Genomic DNA, 20,473 nt, shown 5'->3' on the forward strand with positions numbered 1-20,473 from the left:
CACCTGTGTGCTTATGTTGTGAATTAAGAAATGTATTTGAATTTCCCCTTTCTTTAGTTTATATTTAAATGACAGGCCTCTAACAGTTTAGGTTATTTCCAAGCATGTTTTTCCACACTACCTTTTAACCTAACTTTATACATGTACATTGAATACACCTTTTATGTAAATCTGAAACCCCTAATAGAAACAAAATCAAGACTTTGTAAAAGGACATAATAGGACCCTTTTAAAAACAGTATAGCAGTAAGCAGTAATAAACAGCAATTTATTCCAAACATTATAAAGCAGTGTTGTGTTGTGTTACAACACAATGTGTTGCATCCAAAGTTCTCTCTGGTGGTATACAATAGTTTTGTGAAGGTAACCCGTAGAATTAAAATTATTAATAGCTGAAAATCATATCCTGGACCACTCTGTGAAGGAACGCATTTTATTCAAATGCATAACTATGGAAGTAAAATAATGACAAATGTTTTTGAAACAAAAAAGCTTGTTGAATTGCACTAATAAAAAAAAATAAAAAAAATGCATTGTATTTTTAGGGCTTGTCAGTAAGGGCTGAAATTCAACATGGTCGAATATTTAAGCGGTGGATATTTCAATTCAAAACATTTCACACATATTTTCATAATTCATTCATTAATAATTCATATTCACCTTTCAGATTTCACTTCCAAAATGTTCATTCTGTTTAAAATCCAACCTATAATATTCAACAGGCACTTTTCAGTCCATTTTATTTCGCCTTACAAATTCGCTTCCACAAATTCAGTGGTTCAAATTCGACATTTGACATCTGCGAACGGCAGGAATAGCAGTAGATGCAATGTTTATTAATCCAGTAAAGAACCAGTTTTGTAACAAACTTATCTTTTATTCTCTTTCAGGTCACGAGCAGGAATAGCAACAGCACATCTACTCTGACTCTCAGTCTGCATACTATACAGGTAAGTGTAATGCTACTGACACCTAGTGGTTAGTTTCGGTACTCACATCTACAACTACACTATCAGTAGATTACCGACTACATTCTCCATAGCTGTTAGTCGACCTCACCAGCAGGAGGTGCTAGCGGCTGTTGACGAAGACCAGAGCAACGGGTGAGAGAGTCATTCATTCTTAAAAACGGATTTACCGAAATGGAGAAAGCGGTCAGTGTGATGTTTATCAGGACCAGTAAGTTAGTAAGTTAGCTATATATATGGAAAAGCTGATAAAGACATAAAAGCTGTGTTTACATTTAAGTATTCACAGTTAGTTTTGCACATGTAAGCAGCTTTCTCTAACGTGAATGAGATTATAACGTTATTCCCCGATTCTCCAAATGTTAAATCTGAGGTAGTAGACATATATTTCTCTCGGTTGTTTAATTTCCTTAATATTGCAGAGCTGTGCTTCCAAACTGGGGGTTTCCTCAATACCTCATTCTCAAGGATTCCCCTGCGTTGGGATGCTAAAGTAGCTTAATGGACTAATAGCCTACAGTGATAAAAAAAAAAAAAAAATCGCACCTTATTGGGGATGTAGGCTAGCCTACTACAGGGTTATTCAACTAGCTTCATTTGAGGGCCGGATTATCAAATTGAAAAGCTGAGGTGGGCCGGTGGGTTGGTTGGGGGGTTTAGCTTATTTATTGAAACATAACAGTTTCAATAAATAATTTAAAGTAAACCTAAAAAAGTATGGTATTTACTTGGAAATGTGGTACCCAACAGTATGCAGATATATAAAAACATAATATATAAAAACTTGATAATTTACAGCTGTGTACAACAATTTTCCTTGGAACAAATACATTAATTATACAAACTCATAGCTATTGGTGAGAAATAATAATTATTTTATTTATAATTAATATGCTTAAATGAAAATATTCTGACAGTGAGACTCGATAACCACAGGCTACTCATCCCACTGTATAAAAAATGCCTAAACATAGGTTAAAAACTATACGCACCTTTACAAAGAAACTGACATAATTTCCTAACAAAAATGCATTATATATTCCTCTACCCACCTAATAAATCTAATGCAATATAAATAACTATAACATAGTATTCAATATAAAAATTGCACATTTCTGCTCAACCCATGGTAAATTACTACAGTATATTCATGGTAAATGTTTGTAAGGGTGGTGATTAGGGGATTTAAAGTATTCTAATTTTGTTCATGACACAATGACGTTCATGTCCTGCTTTCCTCATCAGTCTTGTTGGGAATGTTGTGTAGCAAGGTAGTCTGCATGTCTCATGCCATTTCATTATGATGTGGCATACCGCACAGGTTCTCAATGCCCCTGCTGATTATCAGATTGCAGATAATGCTGTTGCTCCTGCTCCTGTTGATGATGTTGATGAGGAGTGTGTTGCTTTTCAAATTGCCGCCTGTAATTCTCTGTCTGTTACTGATGTTGATGCTGCATTTGCTTCTTTCCCTGCTCTAACCAAACTTTATATACAGATTTCTAATGGTTGGCCTCCTTCATCCAAGGGACTAGAGCTGTTGCCGTACTATAAACTGTGACTGGAACTGTCTGTTAAGGACAACTTCGTCTTCTGAGGCTTGTGGCTGATTGCACCTGCTGCTCTTCAATCTGTGCTGGTCTCCTTAGCGCACAAACGACATCATGGAGAGGTGAGAACCAAAAAATACCTTTGTGATCTCTATTTGTGGCCAGGGATGGATGTTCAGGATCATGATTCTGTCCGTTCTTGCCACCACTGCATGATAAGGGTCAAATCTGGTAATATCTGGCCATGGTAATCTGTTGTGTTATTTCAGGTATGTATGCGGAAAATACCTTAGCCAAGTTACGTAGAACAGTACATTTCCAGAAATACCCAGATATTGGCGTACACAGACATATACAGGAATCCATGAAATTTCGTGGACATACACTACTGAAACACTGACGGCTGTCAGGTGTGAAGACCTTTCATATGTCATTGACCAGCAGTTAAGCTGCTTGCTGTGTTCTCAGATGGAGGGAGGGGGGTGAGCCTGGGAAGTTTCACAAAACAGCCTCAAAATCGTCTTAACACTACTGAACTCTAATATAGTCAGTGTTATCAATTTTTTCAGCCATTAGAGAATATATCAATGTATGAATTATAATTTGAAGGCATCCTCTCTACCCAACTTAATTTTTCTTTCCATATTATTTCACAGAAATGAAGACCTGGTCCTTTACTGTGTGTAGAGGACAATTGTAGTTTCTCTGTAAAGGCTGTACAAATACTAGAAATCATGAAATAATTGCCAATCATGTAACCAACAGTACATTTAATTTATCCATTATAACTTTTATGCTGTTTTGGTCGCTTGGCTGTTTCCTTATAAAGGTCCAGAAATGCAAGTTTTTCGTCAGGTGTGTGATGTTCTTTTTTAATATGATTGTCATTACTTTTCTGTCTTGCCCAGCCCCAGCCAATCACTGCATTGCTAATCATGTATCGATATATATCGGTCCTTTCCAATGAACACAAGAACACATAGTAATCTCAGATAACTTAATCCAGATATTTTAATCAAATCCGCAAATTCATTTGAAGAGCCAAATTAGCCAGAGATCAGTTGTCACGATTAGAAGATCTGGCATTTGTCAAATCATCTCATATGTATTAAGCGAGGTACAAAGAACGGACCCCGAGACAGACATGACAAAGATTGACTAAACTAAAACACAGTCTGCTTACAAATATAATTTAAGAACACTTCAATTTAAGAGTCCTCCGGGAAACACACACATACTGTAGATCCATGGTGTGTGAGATGAGAAAATGTTGGTTTTATGATTTTTGAGGTAAAATAAGAAACACAATTCTTTCTTATAACTATGAAGTAAACTTAAGAAGTAAACTAACTCTGGAACATAACCTGCTCTGGAGTTGACTATGTTCAGAGAATACGTCACAATTGTTACGTTCCAGATGTAACATTTGCCTAGGGTGAAAGAGTAACAGTGAAAAAGAAAAAAAGATTTTGGGTGAGAGATTGTGCCAGGCCCTGCCCCACATGGGAGACATATTAAATTCCAGTTCAACAAGGTTTATTTACAAACCCGTTGCCTCATCGTCCTCACTGAAGTCCCAGCGTGTCACATAACCTGCTTTCTGGAATGCCCCAGCACACAACATCTAACACAATATACACTATTATAATAACATACAATTAAATAAGCACGGAATGTACCACTATGGCCATTTACACACCCTGAAAGTTACCTCAGTTTTTGGAACCAAAGGTTGAGGTTAAAAATAAATAAATAATGAATTTAATTTAATTAATTTTGAGATTATACAGGTTTACAGTAAGCAGGTAGGTGCTAAGCTTGGTAAGTTTTAACAGTATGTATACCAGAAGTTTCTTACAGATGCTCATTTTTGTACTGTAGGTACAAACACTCCTTGGTATATTATAACAAAGTAAGGTAAATATTATTCTATTGTGTCAGGCAGGACAGATATATGAGAGCAACATGTCGACTTCATTAGCAATGATAACAGGACCTGGGTGAATATTTTCACGTAGATAGTGACAGGACGTCATCTGCCAGACATCGAAGTAGATTATTCCATTTATATCCCGGAACATCTCCTGCATCACTGTATTCAGCTGCATTGCATACCAATCACTCTGAAAAATGTCCTGTAACAAAACAGATCAGTAACAGACAATACTATAAGCATTAATATTAACTTGGTTTAGACAAACTACATTGTTTGCATTTTCTACCAGAAACAGTGATGAGTAGGTTACTTAAATATTTGTCTGTCATCTGTTATAACTGACATTAAACTTTGACCTTGTAGTTCTATCTAACAGGGGGAAAACAAGGAATAGTTCATTTAAAAAAAATGATTAATTCATCTATATTTCCTCATGTTTTATGCTGAGCTCTATATTAGTCTCTTTTATTGAACAAAAAAGTTACTTATAGCAGAATGTCCAGTGAATGGTGACCATTTTTTCATGGGAAAAATAGTTACATTTCAGTCTGTTTCTCTCACAGTGCTTGAGTCATATGGACTACTTTACTTATACTCTGGTACCCATCCACTTTCATAGTAAAAAAATAAAATGAGTAGACATTCTGCAAAACCATGGAAGACAATCATACAGGTTTGTAATGACAGGATATGACTGAAACACCTTTAAGGGATGGAATTTTGCATGGGTAATGGAAAGTTGGATTGGATAATGAAGTGTAACCTCAGCACATGCATACTTGTGTTTCTAGACTTTAAATATAAAGACAGCAGGACAAATGTACCATTACAAATACAAGACAGAAAAATTATTGAAAATGGAGTAGGATTGGAAAATGAGCAATTGTACCTTTAATCCTGCAGTGTTTCCAGACTTGATGATGACGGTAGTCTCTGGTGCACGACTCAACAATGCAACAACAGACTGACGGATTTTGGCCACTTCATGCACGTAAAATGTTAATGGGTGAAAAACCAAGTGGGCAAATATTGTAAAGACAACGACTGCATGAGGACCACCAGCTATTTCATCAATATCATTGCTGATATAATGCAAGTCAGTAATGAGCATTTTAGTAAATCGCAAAGGAACACCGTGTGGCCTCCAGTGAACAATGATATTATTTTTCAATTCTACAGCCATCAGGGGTCCACCGGTACGAGGAGTGTGGAGGTCCATTCTTTTTATGTCTAAATAAGATAAGTAAAACTTAAATTAGACTCATTGCTTTATTTATTTCTTAAACAACTTTGCAAAGCTGTTTTTATTGTACACAGCAGCCCCCTAGAAATATGGAAATATGGCACTTAAGGAATAGTACACTTAAAATGTTTAATTCTGTCATTTACTCACCCATATTGAATGTTTGAATGTTGATGAGTAAATGATGACAGAATTTTCATTATGGGGTGAACTGTCCCTTCAAGATGCACTGACTCATTTGCATGTCTGAATGTCATTGCATTAGATGCAAACAAATTCTTTTTGAATTTTTGCAATTAGTTGCAATGAGGAAATTTTTTTTCATTTTTAAGTATGACCTATTTAAGTCTTTACAAACAATTGTCACTTGGTTTAATATTTTGGTGTAATGGCAAGACATTTATGCATTTGTTGATGAAGTATCCACATAATTGTGGGGCTTCTGTATATTTCAGTTATATTAATTTTATGACATCAAGTCTTAAATAACATGAGAACATTTTGAAATAATCCCCCGCCACCCTCCCATTAATGTCATTTATGAACAACTTGCCTGGCACTTTTCTTTCTAAATACTCAAACCACTGCCTTGTGGTGGAGTCTCCCATCAAGTAGACGATCTTGTTTTTAAGACAATTTCCCATTTGTGAAGAACTGAACTTCTGGGTGTTGCACACAAAAGACTTCCAGACGTCTTTCAGATAAAACCCTGCAGGAACTGGTGTTGTCATGCCAGATCTGCATCTCTCCATTGTGCCTGAAGCAAAGAAACATTTACCTGAAGAGACTGTGCCGTAATTATGCAAATTCTTAATTCTCTTGCAACTAACTACATTTGATTTTAGATTATATCGGTCCTCCTGATATATGAACATACCAATGCCTGTAGTGTTGGGAAGGACATTTATGATTTGTGTGTATCCAGTAATAGCAACATTTGTTAATGTCCTGTGGAGAAAAAAAAACATATGCAGATTTTCTAGTTTTACAATTCCTCTGTAATTCATTTTGAATCCTTTCCCACTTACTTTGTGAAAATTTGCCTCTCAAAAGGATTTAATGGGTTTTCCAAACCACCTCTTGAGTGATGAACCAGTTTGTCACAAGAAAGTTTCTTTGGTCTCTCACATTGCCACACCGTCCCTGTTTTTATATCCTTATACTCACAGCAGCAGTCACCTTTACTCCAACTTCCATCTGCACCCCACTTAAGATTGCATTGTACTACTTCACTGATCCTGGTTTTATTGGGTCCTGGCCCTTCAAAGTGGCCATTATAGTGGCTGCGTGGAAATGAGGACTCCCTGTATTTTTTAAGAACCTGCACAACCTCACTGGAGTGCTCTAGACGTACATAAACTTGTGCCTGACCTTCCCAGGGCAGAAGAAGAGCTAAAGAGTAAGTCCCATTACAGTGATCCACAACCTCCCCGTACACACTCGCCTTCAAGAAGAACAGAGAAGGTTAAGTGTAATGCAGAAAACTAATGTCTGTAGGTAAATCCAAATTTAAAGCATATAAAACTATAATATATAAATGTTTTAAATCAACCATTAACAGGCAAATGAAACTCAGCTAATCAAATTCAGTGTCTTAATTTTTATAAAAAGAAATATTATAAAATAATATAAAACAAACACACCTTTAGCTCTGAATTGAATAGCTTTGCTTGGAAAAAATCTCCTCCATATCTTTTCAGGTTCTTGTTGTGGTCTCTGGCTGTGATGGTAACAGAGATATTTTCTCCCACTTTGTAACTCTCCTTGAGTCCCACAATAGAGAATGTTGAGTGGACTGGGCTTGTGCTCTGATTCAGCTGAGTAATTTCTTGATCTGGACCGGGCCAGTCCAGAGCCTTCTGTAGCCGTTCCCACTCCTCTTCACTGATTCCCATGTCATGAATGGAAATTACAGATGAGGCATTTGTTTGTATCTGTTTTCCTTTCGCACGTTTAGGAATGGGGGGCTGGAATTGTCGTATCTGATGACCACTCTCCAGGAATCTCCATAAAGTCTGAAAGATGACCAAGAAATCAAATTATATTTAAGTGTTAGCATTGTATCACAAAACAACAGTGTTGGGGAAAGTTAATTTTAAGCAATATTACAATATTAATTATGTTACTTAGTTACTTTTATGGAAAGTAATGTTACTTTTTCTCACATGGCTGAGGCTCGATCTCTTTTTTTGCAAGTGTTTAACACCATATTGCACTCAACAGCCTATATAACTTACACCTGCATTTTCTTTTAAAAACACAGATCCCTTGACGTTACAGGTTATACCTACTGTACCTACTGTACAACTCTTTTTATTGAAAGTTGAAAAAAAAAAAACTAGTTAATTCAGTAGTTTAAAAAAAAATGTTTAAGCAAAATAATTAAACTGAAAAGTGATATGCGTTACTTTAAAAAAAAAAAGTACTGTAACTCAAATATTTATATGTAAATATTTATGTTTTAAAAGTAATGTGTTACTTTACTTGTTACATCAAAAAGAAAACAAATCTGATTATGAAATGCATGTTAATTCTAATGCGTAACCCCCAACACTGCAAAGCAGTTTCCTCAGTGGCGGCCAACCAAGATATTGCCTTTCGTCAGTGAGGTATTGAGGTTGGTCTTTTCTGTTGAGCTGGATACCCTGGTGTGTGTGTCTCTGTGTCACAAAATTGTGAGTAGCTTTCCATGTATTGTGTCTTAGGTATTTTGAAAAGATGAAGTCTCCTTAAGTTAATTTTTATAGATAGCAAAGGGCCCTTGTGGAATCAGGTATCTAAGTTTATGATTTGCTTTGTGGCAGAAAGGTTTGGTTGTCAAACCAATTGATACTACAATCAAGCAACTTTGAAAACATTTTTCTCAGTTCCAATGTTGGTGTAGTTACTGTGTTTGGCCTTTGTAGAGCAGTGTTGTGCTACTAATATATTTCTGTATAGTTGTTGGGATGTAGTATGTGCATAATGGGCCCAAAGTTTGTAAGGTTAGGGGCATCAAGTACTTGAAAGATATTCTGAGCTTTCTTTGAGATTAAATAATTGAAGCAAATGATTTATTCAAAATTTTTCCATGCTAGTATAATATATTTATGATATCCCCTTCCTTAAACGGCATGTATGCAGCATGTATTTTTCCAGTTAGCATGGTGACATTGAGACAATGTTGAGTTTTGATCTAAACCATAATTTTGGTTGAGATTGACATTTCAATGTTTAAATAATATTGGATCAGCATTGCAATTTTGATGAAAGTCAACAGCCACATGGGTGGAGACAGTGACATTGAACTAATAGTGATTTGTAGATGTTGACCAGAAGATCATGCAGGTATGCATCTCTGCAGAACACTAGTGGGTGCTTCTTAATTAGTGGGGCGTCTCAAATCATTATGGGCATTATTATGGAAGTAAAATAATGTCAAATGTTTTTGAAACAAAAAGCCTGTTGAATTGCTCTACTTGAAAAATAATAGGCATTGCATTAACCATGCTCGCATTTTAATGCATTGTATTTTTAGGGCTTGCATTTTTATAGGCTGAAATTCAACATGGGTTGAATATTTAAGCTGTGAATATTTCAATTAAAAAACATTTCAAACACATTTTCATTATTAAAAATTCAATAATCCATATTCACCTTTCATATTTCACTTCCAAAATATTCAAACTGTTTAAAAATACAACCTATAATATTCAACAGGCAATTTTCGGTCCATTTTATTTCGCTTTGCAAATTCACTTCCACAAATTCAGTGGTTCAAATTCGACAGTAAATTCAACAGAACTGCAGGAAAAGCAGTAGATTATCGAGCATACTATCCATCTGCTGTTAGTCAACCTCACCAGCAGATGGTGTAAAAGCGCTTGTTGTTGACGAAGACCAGCAACAATTAGAGCAAGCCATTCATTCATAAAACTCATTTACAGCAATGTAAGTGTATTTGTGATTATTATGACGGTGGTTTTATGTTAAATTCAGTGTCTTCACGGCTACTTTCCCTGTGTAGCCTACAAGCATCTTTCTCTACCGTGAATAAGATTATAATGTTATTTCCCGATGCAGATATACAGATCCAATGTTACATTTTTGAGGTTGACGTATATTTCTCTTGGTTGTTTAGTTGCCTTAACTTCATATTGTGGCGATGTGCTGCATGCAAGCTATTAGGGTTTCCCTCAATACTTCAGGATTCCCCTGCTGAACATATAAAACGCTTAACGTCGCTTAATGGACTAATTACAGTGATATAAAAGACCAAACTCGCAGGCAAGCAGATGGACTCAGAATAACGCGCAAAGTTTAATGCTGAGCGTTTCCCAGTGATACACTGGCATAAAGTTGGCTTGACATTGGACATTCGCACATTTAGGGACCGTCTCTAAGGTGTATAGGGGAGAGGCGGGACGATTGAAACGCGGGACGGATGAAACACTGAGATTTCCTTGAAAACCACTCACGTCATGTACGTCAAATTTCGTCAGCACGTACAGCACGCAGTGCCTACCATACCCACGAAAACATTTCTTCTTTACGTCGTGCCGTTTTGGAGTTAAAGCCGCAAAGCTGTTTTTGAGTGCTGTAAGTGAATTCTTTCGTGCGGTACTTTTTACTATTTATTGTTTCATGTGCCATTGTAATGATAATACGGCAGATGTATTAGTACTGCAACACACCCTTAAGTGTGCAATAACAGAGTTTTTTAGTTTAAGGGCAAAAGAGGTTTAAATGACAGGAGGCGCTGTCGGGACGGTTGAAACAAGTGTTTAAACCGTCCCGACCGCGCGTCCTGCACGTTAAACCTGGTCATAGCCTATACTGTTCATAGATTCATATACTGTTTCTAGACTTGTGTTTCTTTTAATGCAAATTAATTTTCCATTACGCAACACATGCTATCTCTGTAATAATCATCAATTGTCCAATATTCAATCTTCAATAAATTTCATTTATCGTCGTCTGGTTGACCTCGTTTTCTTCATAATAACAGGCTATTCAACTAGCAAACACTCAATATGACTCAAGAAAGAAATGTAAGAAAATTAATTGTGAACGGATTTGTCTGTCTTCGTCAAAATAGCCTATTAGAAAGATTACAAAATGCGCATATAGGCTTATCGCTTATTGTTTGTTGGGCGGCAGAACAAAAATGATTAATATGAACCTTTAAATAAAAATAAATTACAAAATATGTTTGTAACAATATGTACATAAGTTACTTGTCAGGTATTGTTCACAAAAATAAGCATTAGATGAATAGTTGCCGTTTAAACTGTTATGTTTCATCCGTCCCACCCCTGTGTTTCAACCGTCCCGCACAGGCGGGACGATTGAAACAAAGCACAACTCCCGTTCAAAGTCAAATTTTACTTAAATCATTATATATTTGTACCGAATAACACATGATACTAAGAGAACACATATGTGAGTTGTTAATCACAAAAAAATAAAAAATCTATCTGTAACCTTATCTTAGAAAACGACGTTTATCTGAAAAGTGTTTCAACTGTCCCGGCTCTCCCCTACGTCTTTGGTATACACGTTTCTAACTTCAATAGCATTTGAATAGAACGACTTACAGTCATAAAACCAACTGTAATGTGTTCATGTGGTGCCAGCCATAATGCACACCCTTTAGATTTTTTATATTTATTCAAATAAATTAAAGTTTGCTATTGAAGTTAGAAACGTGTATGCCAATGTTGTACACAACTTTTGAGACGGTCCCTAAATGTGCGAATGTCCAATGTCAAGCCAATTTTACATTTAGGCTACATTTAGTCATTTATTTAGCAGACGCTTTTATCCAAAGCGATTTACATTTAAACTAACAATAGGAGGACAACAATATGCAAGTACTATGACTCTTCCCAGTTTAAGCTAATGCAATACACGTAGGCATAGCCTACTATACTATACTATATATATATATATATATATATATATATATATATATATATATATTGTATATATATATATATATAGAGAGAGAGAGAGAGAGAAAAGAGAAAAGAAAGTGTTAGTATATTGATCAAGTGTTGATTTTATGCCAGTGTATCACGAAACGCTCTGCATGAAACTTTGCGCGTTACGTTCATATTCTTAGTCCATCTAGCCTATATTGTAGCCTACAGCCTACATCCCCAATAAGGTGCGAGTTTGGTCTTTCATATCACTGTATTAGTCCATAGCGTTTTGCCCTGACGGAAGGGGAATCCTTGAGTATGAGGTATTGAGGGAAACCGATTATAATCCTGTTCATGTAGGTAGAGAAAGCTGATAACATAGGCTACACAGGGAAAGTAACAATGAAATTATTGAATGAAACATAAACACAACTTTTGTGTCTTTATCATCTTTTCCACATACATACTGACACAGGTAATCATTTTCATTTTATGAATGAATGGCTTGTTCTAACTGTTGCTGGTCTTCGTCAACAACAAGCGCTTTTGCACCACCTGCTGGTGAGGCAGATGGATAGTATGCTCGATAATCTACTGCTTTTCCTGCAGTTCCTTTGAATTTACTGTCGAATTTGAACCACTGAATTTGTGGAAGCGAATTTGCAAAGCGAAATAAAATGGACCGAAAATTGCCTGTTGAATATTATAGGTTGTATTTTTAAACAGTTTGAATATTTTGGAAGTGAAATATGAGAGGTGAATATGGATTATTGAATTTTTAATAATGAAAATGTGTTTGAAATGTTTTTAATTGAAATATTCACAGCTTAAATATTCAACCATGTTGTATTTCAGCCCATAAAAATGCAAGCCCTAAAAATACAATGCATTAAAATGCAAGCATGGTTAATGCAATGCCTATTATTTTTCAAGTAGTGCAATTCAACAGGCTTTTTGTTTCAAAAACATTTGACATTATTTTACTTCCATACATTTTCAATTGCTTAACCTGATTTGCTCTAATCCAATGGGGGCTTGGTTTGGGCCTTCATGATTTTAGCAAGTCTGTGGAAAAATGGTTGAAAAACACTGATTGTAGTTTGAAAATGTGCAATGATTGGAAAATGGCCATTTTGATTCTTCATCTGCACTTCTCAGTAGTTTAACTGATGCTTCCTCATTAGAGGGAAAACACAGGAGCATCCTATATAGAAGTCTTGTTTGTTAAAGGGTTAGTTCACCCAAAAATGAAAATTCTGTCAGTAATTACTCACCCTCATGTTGTTCCAACCATGTAAGTCTTTCGAACACAAATTAAGATATTTTTGATGAAATCTGACAGAATTTTGACTCCTCCATAGGCTTCCAGTGTGACCGAAACTCACCGGCCCAGAATAGTTATTAAAACATCGTTAAAATAGTCCAAGTAACTACAGTGGCACTACATTAAGTTTATCATGCGACGACAATACTTTTTGTGCGGAAAAACAACAAAAATAACGACTTTATCCAACTATTAGTGTTCCTCAATGTGGGCCTCTGACGAGAGTTCACGGGAGCGCCAGGACGCATGCGCGAGAACTGAGCTTACAGCGTTCTTCTTCTACTACTACTTGTTACTGACTGCTCACTCCTTGGGAGTATTTAAGCTCAGTTCTCGCGCATGCGTCCTGGCGCTCCCGTGAACTCTCGTCAGAGGCCCACATTGAGGAACACTAATAGTTCTCTTACGAGAGGTCTCTCGTACTGCGTAAGATATCTTACGCTAGGGGAAAATCCTTTTTCCGCGAGATATTGAAGCCAAAAATTATCCTTAATTTTGTAATAATGCAAAACGCGTTGCGGCAGCATGCAGACATAGGCGAGACAGCTCGCGCGCCTATTGGCTGCTCTGCGGCAACTGCAGCAGCCTATCGAGCGAGGCCTGGCGTGACGTCAGACCCAATCAGGGCACTTCGCGCCCGCTGCGTCACGTCCCGCCGAAATGGCCGTGGTCTAGGCCTATAAATACCGCTCGCAGGCAGCTATTATCTGATTTTTCATCCTTCAAGCGAAGCACACGCATCGCTGGAGCCAGAGAAGAAGCCGCGCCGTCTGAGAGAGAGCACCTTCAGCGGGACGAGTCACTGAAGTCGCTGGCCGCGCCGCCTTCCTGCCTTCCTGCTGCGCTTTCCGGCGCTTATATCCTTTCTATTACTCTGTACTTTTGTGTGTGTGTGTCGCCGCCGCGACACACATTCTAAAAGAGCTAGCGTCTTTTTAAAGATGCCTTCCTGCGGCTCGTGCAGAGCCACACTCAGCGACGGGGACCGCCACGTGATTTGCGTTTCCTGCCTGGGTGAGGAACATGCAGCTCTCGCGCTCGCTGACGGCGGCTGCCCTCACTGCGAGCTGATGGCAATGGCGACTCTGAGGACTCGCCTAGCCTTCTTCACCGAGACTGCTCCCCCGCCCGCCGCGGCGTCGCGCCGTAAAAAGCGCCGTGCCCAGCGGGCCCCGGAACCCTCCCTCAGCCGCCAAAGCTCGCCGGTTCGCCCGCTTGCTTCCCCGGCTTCGTCACCCTCGCTTCCTGACGGACAGCGGCCGCCGTCTGCCGCCGCTTCCGTTGACATCGTGGATGAGGAAGCCCTGCTGGGAGAGGATGATTCCTGCTCTATCCTGGCGTCAGGCAGTGAGGATTGGGCGGGCTCTGAGGACCCCGCGCCCCCTGCCCGCATGTCTTCAGGCAAGAGAGCGTCCATCGAGACGGAGCTCACGCGAGTACTCGCACAGGCCGCGGCGAGCCTCGGCCTCGAGTGGTCTTCGCCTGAGCAGCCCGCTCACAACCGGCTGGATGGATTTTTCCTGCCTGGGGAGCGCGCTTCGCCTGCGTCCAGACCGGCGCCTTTTCTTCCTGAGTTACACGAAGAAGTCGCCAAGTCCTGGAATGCCCCCTATTCGGCTAGAGTGCGTCCTGCTGTTTCTTTGGCATTCTCCGCTGTTGACGATGCCAAGAACAAAGGATACCTTTCGCTGCCGCCGGTCGAAGAGGCGATAGCGGCCCACTTATGCCCGCCCTCTGCTGGACGGCGTGCTAAGTCGGCCCTACCCTCTAAAGCTTGCCGCACGACGTCAAGCCTGCTCCGCCGCGCTTTCTCCGCCGCCGGGCAAGCTGCGTCAGCGCTGCACACCATGGCAACGCTTCAGATCTTCCAGGCCGATCTCCTCCGTAAGCTGGATGAGGAAGGGCCTGACGCGATCTGCGACTCTTAAGGAGTGCCACGGACCTCGCTCTCCGTGCTACTAAGTCTGCAGCGCAAGCCATTGGACGGAATATGGCCTCTCTCACCGTTACTGAGAGACATCTTTGGCTGACGCTCTCGGAAATGGCCGAGTCTGAGCGCACCGCGTTCCTCGACGCCCCGCTTTCCGCCACAGGCCTCTTTGGATCCTCCGTCAAGGATTTCGCGGAGAGATTCGCAGAGGTACAGAAAGCGTCACAGGCTATGAAGCACTTCCTCCCGAAGCGCTCCAGCTCTGCAGCAGGCCGTGCGAAACCGTCTGCTCAGAGCTCACAGCCACAGCCACCGTCCACTGCCTCCACTTCACAGCGCCGCCAGGCCCGAAGCGTGAGACCGCGCTCCCGCTCATCCGGTCGCCGCCCCGCTGTACGTGGCCCGCGACCTAGGATTACGGTGAAGCCCGAGGCCCCGAAGTCGTCCTAGCACAGCTAGGAAAACGACGGTGTTTAAGTCCCGCTGCGGCCAGACTCACACCAAAGCTATTCGCTCGTCCAGTTCCAGCAAATGTGACTGTTCCAGTGTTTTCTGCAGCCAACAAGTCGGTTCTGTCACCCGCTTGCCTGCACACAAATGCCGTTTTCACGGCTACCCAGATAAATCCCCAAAAGAGTGTATTTTCTGGTGTCCCGGCCACGGCCGATGGTGTTTCATGTGTAGTAAGAATGCCCACTGCCCAGTGCCCATCCCTACACACAAGCACAGCCTGTCACACAGGGCTCGCGCACATAAAACCGACTCAGATCGGTTGCGCTTCAAACATGGTGAAAGTGCCCACTACCCAGTGCCCACTAACACCGCGTTGTGCATGTCTCATGGTTTCTGTAAAAACGAAACCAACGTGCACTCGCTTCACGCAAGCGAACGATGTTTTCGGTGTGATAGATGTGCCCGCTGTCCCGCGCCCACATCCACACATAGACATGACAGTTCCCACGGGAACCGCCCAGCCCTCCCCCTTCGAGTGGGTGCTGAACATTATAAAAAGAGGCTATTCGCTGCAGTTTCGCCGACGCCCTCGCCGCTATGTGGCGCGCGTCGAGACCACGGTAAAAACAGAAGTAGCACATTTACTTCGAGCCGAAGTGACGAAACTACTGAGCAAAGGGGCCATAGAGCCTCTCTCTCAAGTTCAGAGCGAAGGAGGGCTATACAGCAGATACTTCCTGGTACCGAAAAAAGACGGGGGTCTCAGACCCATACTAGATCTAAGGCAACTGAACAAAGTGCTTGTGAAGCGACAGTTCAGGATGCTCACGACCAGACAAATCCTTGTGCAGATTCGCCAAGGAGATTGGTTTGTGTCAATAGATCTGAAAGACGCGTATTTTCAAATACAGATAGCGTCACGTCACAGGCGATATTTGAGATTCGCCTTCGAGGGCCAGGCATATCAGTACACAGTCCTGCCATTCGGTTTGTCCCTGGCACCCCGTACATTTACGAAGTGCATGGACGCGGCGCTCGCACCCCTCAGAATGAGAGGCATACAAGTGCTGAACTATTTGGACGATTGGCTGATTCTAGCGCAATCTCGCGCAGTGCTCATAGAACACACGACCATTTTACTCGATCACCTCGAGGATTTGGGTCTCAGTGTCAATTGGGCGAAGAGCTCTCTGTTACCCAGTCAGAAGATATCTTTCCTGGGCACAGAATTGGACTCGCTGTCCATGATAGCGCGACTATCACCACAGCGCGCGGTAGACATTCAGCGCACAGCGAACGCGTTTCACTGCGGCGCGTCTGTCCCGCTCAAGAAATTTCAGAAGATGCTAGGTCTCATGGCCTCAGCATCGTCAGTGCTCCAGCTGGGCCTGCTCCGCATGCGCCCGCTGCAGTTTTGGCTGAAAGCGCGAGTCCCACGCAGAGCGTGGGCATCCGGTTCGCTTCGCCTCAGGGTCAATCAGAAGTGCGTCACAGCTCTGAAACCTTGGAGAGCGAACGACTGGTACCAATTAGGTGTAAGCCTGGGGACTTCCTCGAGGGTGAAAGTGGTGTCCACGGACGCGTCCACCTCGGGATGGGGAGCGCTGCTCGAGGGCAGACCGTTCTTCGGCCAGTGGTCGGAACGGGAGAAGCTCCTGCACATAAACTGCCTCGAAATGCTGGCAGTAGACAACGCGCTGACGCGTTTTTGTCCCCAGATAAAAGGACGCCACGTCTTGGTCCGTTCGGACAACATGTCTGTGGTGTCCTACATAAATCGCCAGGGCGGCCTCAGGTCCAAGAACCTGTACAGGCTGGCGGAACGCCTCCTGGTATGGGCTCAGTGCAACCTGCGCTCGCTCAGAGCAGCGCACGTGCCAGGGCTCCTGAACATAGGACCGGACAGACTGTCCAGGAACAATGTTCCGGCAGGCGAGTGGTCTCTACACCCACAGACAGTCCAACTGCTGTGGAAGAAATTCGGCAGAGCGGAAGTAGACCTGTTTGCGTCTCAAGAAAACACTCACTGTCAGGAATTTTTCTCAAAGAGCAGGAGCGCGCTGGCCCATGTGTGGCCCCGCCGCCCGCTCTATGCTTTTCCCCCCGTCTCTCTCCTGCCTCAGGTGATAGAACGGATCAGGGAAGAAGGATGCTCAGTACTGCTGGTGGCACCGTTCTGGAAAAACCAACCTTGGTTCCCAGTCGTGATGCAGTTAGCAAGTACTGCCCCGTGGCCAGTACCAGTGAGGAGAGACCTCCTCTCACAGGCCCACGGTTCGATCTGGCATCCTCACCCGGAACTGTGGTCCCTTCATGTCTGGGCCATCAACGGGTACATGTTGGACTCCCTGAAGGAGTATTAAACACGATCACGCAGGCTAGAGCTCCGTCTACGAGACGACTCTATTCCTCGAAATGGTCAGTGTTTTCGGGCTGGTGCACAGCCCGTGGTGTGTCACCCACAGACTGTGGTGTGGCGGAGGTGCTTTCCTTCCTACAAGAGCTGTTGGATGGGGGCAGGGCCCCCTCCACGCTCAAAGTTTATGTGGCGGCTATAGCAGCGTTCTCAGAAACAACGCTTGGTCAGTCAATAGGAAGGAACGATTTAGTCATCCGCTTCCTTAGAGGGGCTAAGAGACTGAATCCTCCCAGACCTCCCTCAGTCCCCGTATGGGACCTTTCTACGGTTCTGGAAGCCATGAAAGGTGCGCCATTTGAGCCTTTACAGTCAATCGATTTGAAACACCTGTCTTTCAAGACGGTGTTTTTGCTGGCTCTCGCTTCGGTGAAGCGCATAGGGGATCTGCACGCGCTCTCTGTGAGCGCGGCGTGCATGGAGTTTGGGCCCAATGACTCAAAAGTTATACTCAAACCTAAGCACGGTTATGTTCCGAAATCCCTCAACACACCGTTTAGGGCGCAGGTTATTTCCCTGTCAGCCCTACCGGTCCCTGATGAGGAAAGAGACGCGAGCCTCCTCTGCCCAGTCAGGGCATTACGAGCTTATGTGTCTCGCTCGTCTGGTTTCAGACAGACGGAGCAGCTCTTTGTTTCGTTTAGCGGACGTTCTAAGGGACTAGCCGCGTCAAAACAGAGCCTATCCAGATGGATAGTTGATGCTATAGCGCTGGCATACGCCTCCAAGGGCATGCAGTGCCCGTTGGGTGTCAGAGCGCACTCCACGAGAGGCATGGCCTCTTCGTGGGCCTGGTCAAGTGGGATTGCCTTGCAAGATATTTGTATGGCGGCAGGCTGGGCCTCCCCGTCTACATTTATAAGGTTTTATAACCTAGAGGTTCCCGCCCTGCAGGCCAGGCTGCTGTCGGTCTAAGTTTACCAGTATTATCTGACCTGATGCGTCAGCTCAGAATGCTGCGTCTACTGAGCACAGCTCAATGTTCGACAGTAAAAAAGTAGCAGCACGAGATGTGCCTGGGCAAACTGTGTAAGACCCACATTCCCCCATCAGTTCAGGCCGTACCCCGCCCTGTCTGTATGATGAAATTCGCGTCTCAGCGACGCTACCATATGTGGAAGAGTGCGGCTTCGCCCCTCCCTCTTCCTGGACTCCCTGTGAGTTCCCTGAGTGATTGTGCACTATATGTACCCCGGGCTTTCGCCCTTGGGTCTTTGGTGTCAGATCTCAGCATGCACGGCGTTTTGCATTGGGTCCCCTAGCGTAAGATATCTTACGCAGTACGAGAGACCTCTCGTAAGAGAACGTACTCGGTTACTAACGTAACCTCGGTTCTCTCTAGAAGAGGGAACGAGTACTGCGTATCTTGCCGTGCATGCACACGCTCTGGTTGCTTCGATGATGAAAAACCAGATAATAGCTGCTTGCGAGCGGTATTTATAGGCCTAGACCACGCCCATTTCGGAGGGATGTGACGCAGCGGGCGCGAAGTGCCCTGATTGGGTCTGACGTCACGCCAGGCCTCGCTCGATAGGCTGCTGCAGTTGCCGCAGAGCAGCCAATAGGCGCGCGAGCTGTCTCGCCTATGTCTGCATGCTGCCGCAACGCGTTTTGCATTATTACAAAATTAAGGATAATTTTTGGCTTCAATATCTCGCGGAAAAAGGATTTTCCCCTAGCGTAAGATATCTTACGCAGTACTCGTTCCCTCTTCTAGAGAGAACCGAGGTTACGTTAGTAACCGAGTACGTTGGATAAAGTCGTTATTTTTGTTGTTTTTCCGCACAAAAAGTATTGTCGTCGCATGATAAACTTAATGTAGTGCCACTGTAGTTACTTGGACTATTTTAACGATGTTTTAATAACTATTCTGGGCCGGTGAGTTTCGGTCACACTGGAAGCCTATGGAGGAGTCCAAATTCTGTCAGATTTCATCAAAAATATCTTAATTTGTGTTCCGAAGATGAACGAAAGACTTACATGGTTGGAACAACATGAGGGTGAGTAATTACTGACAGAATTTTCATTTTTGGGTGAACTAACCCTTTAAAGTACCTAACATACATGACTTCTACGGGTTTCACACAATGGTACATCTATCTTATTATTTTTCTGTTCCTTTGTTTTGCTTTCTTGTTATTTGCATTTGATTTATTGTTACTGACTCTAATGAGAAATTAATTAAAAAAGTTATTAAAGTGTTTGAATAAACCATCCATTTTCCACATTCTTGAAAAAAATGCATGCATCTTGCTTTAATATTATTTATTAGGAATTTCCTGATTAAAGTTCTAACAGCATTTAACAGATTTCTTGAAGTACAAGTCATGAACGTGAGCAAGAATGTCATACACTCTAAAAAAGATGGTTCTTTAAAGGTTCTTTACACGCAGTAACAGTTCTATTTAGTACCGTATCGTCCTGAAGAAACCTTTTTATGCTGAAATGGTTCTTTGTGTTAGAGTTTAGGGTTTTTAATTTTAACATTGATAAAATTATATTACCATTGATTATTTTTGGTCATTCCGATGTTGATTTAACAGCAGTGATGTAGAATCAATCAGTGTAATGTTGATTCACTGGCATTACAATTGAAAATATGCCCATGGAAACACGTCACGTACGTAAAAGTCGATCATTCTTTAAAGATGGCATGGTATGTTTGGACAGAAGACAAGAACGTGTTCTTTATTAAACTCATAAAAGACAAAAGTATTACGGCAGGAATCGTGGATTCTAAACAACAAAGA

The 20,473-nt window shown here is 42.0% G+C and overlaps 1 protein-coding gene across 4 annotated transcripts in view; it reads right to left on the minus strand.

Moving 5' to 3' along the window:
• Positions 1–1,779: 1,779 nt before the first annotated feature.
• LOC311283911 (NXPE family member 3-like) overlaps positions 1,780–20,473 on the minus strand; it is a 93,410-nt gene continuing 74,716 nt past the window's right edge. For all 4 annotated transcript variants that reach the window (XM_084398680.1, XM_084398678.1, XM_084398679.1 and 1 more), the window contains 6 exons: positions 7,341–7,712; positions 6,726–7,141; positions 6,575–6,645; positions 6,251–6,454; positions 5,344–5,684; positions 1,780–4,653 (listed from right to left, as the gene is read on the minus strand). In XM_084398680.1, coding sequence (XP_084254806.1) covers positions 4,456–4,653; positions 5,344–5,684; positions 6,251–6,454; positions 6,575–6,645; positions 6,726–7,141; positions 7,341–7,712 — 1,602 coding nt within the window. In that variant the 3' untranslated portion in view covers positions 1,780–4,455. The remainder of the gene's footprint in view (positions 4,654–5,343; positions 5,685–6,250; positions 6,455–6,574; positions 6,646–6,725; positions 7,142–7,340; positions 7,713–20,473) is intronic.

Source organism: Rutilus rutilus, assembly GCF_951802725.1.
Source record: "Rutilus rutilus genome assembly, chromosome: 24".
In the NCBI taxonomy this organism is placed as follows: domain Eukaryota; kingdom Metazoa; phylum Chordata; class Actinopteri; order Cypriniformes; family Leuciscidae; genus Rutilus; species Rutilus rutilus.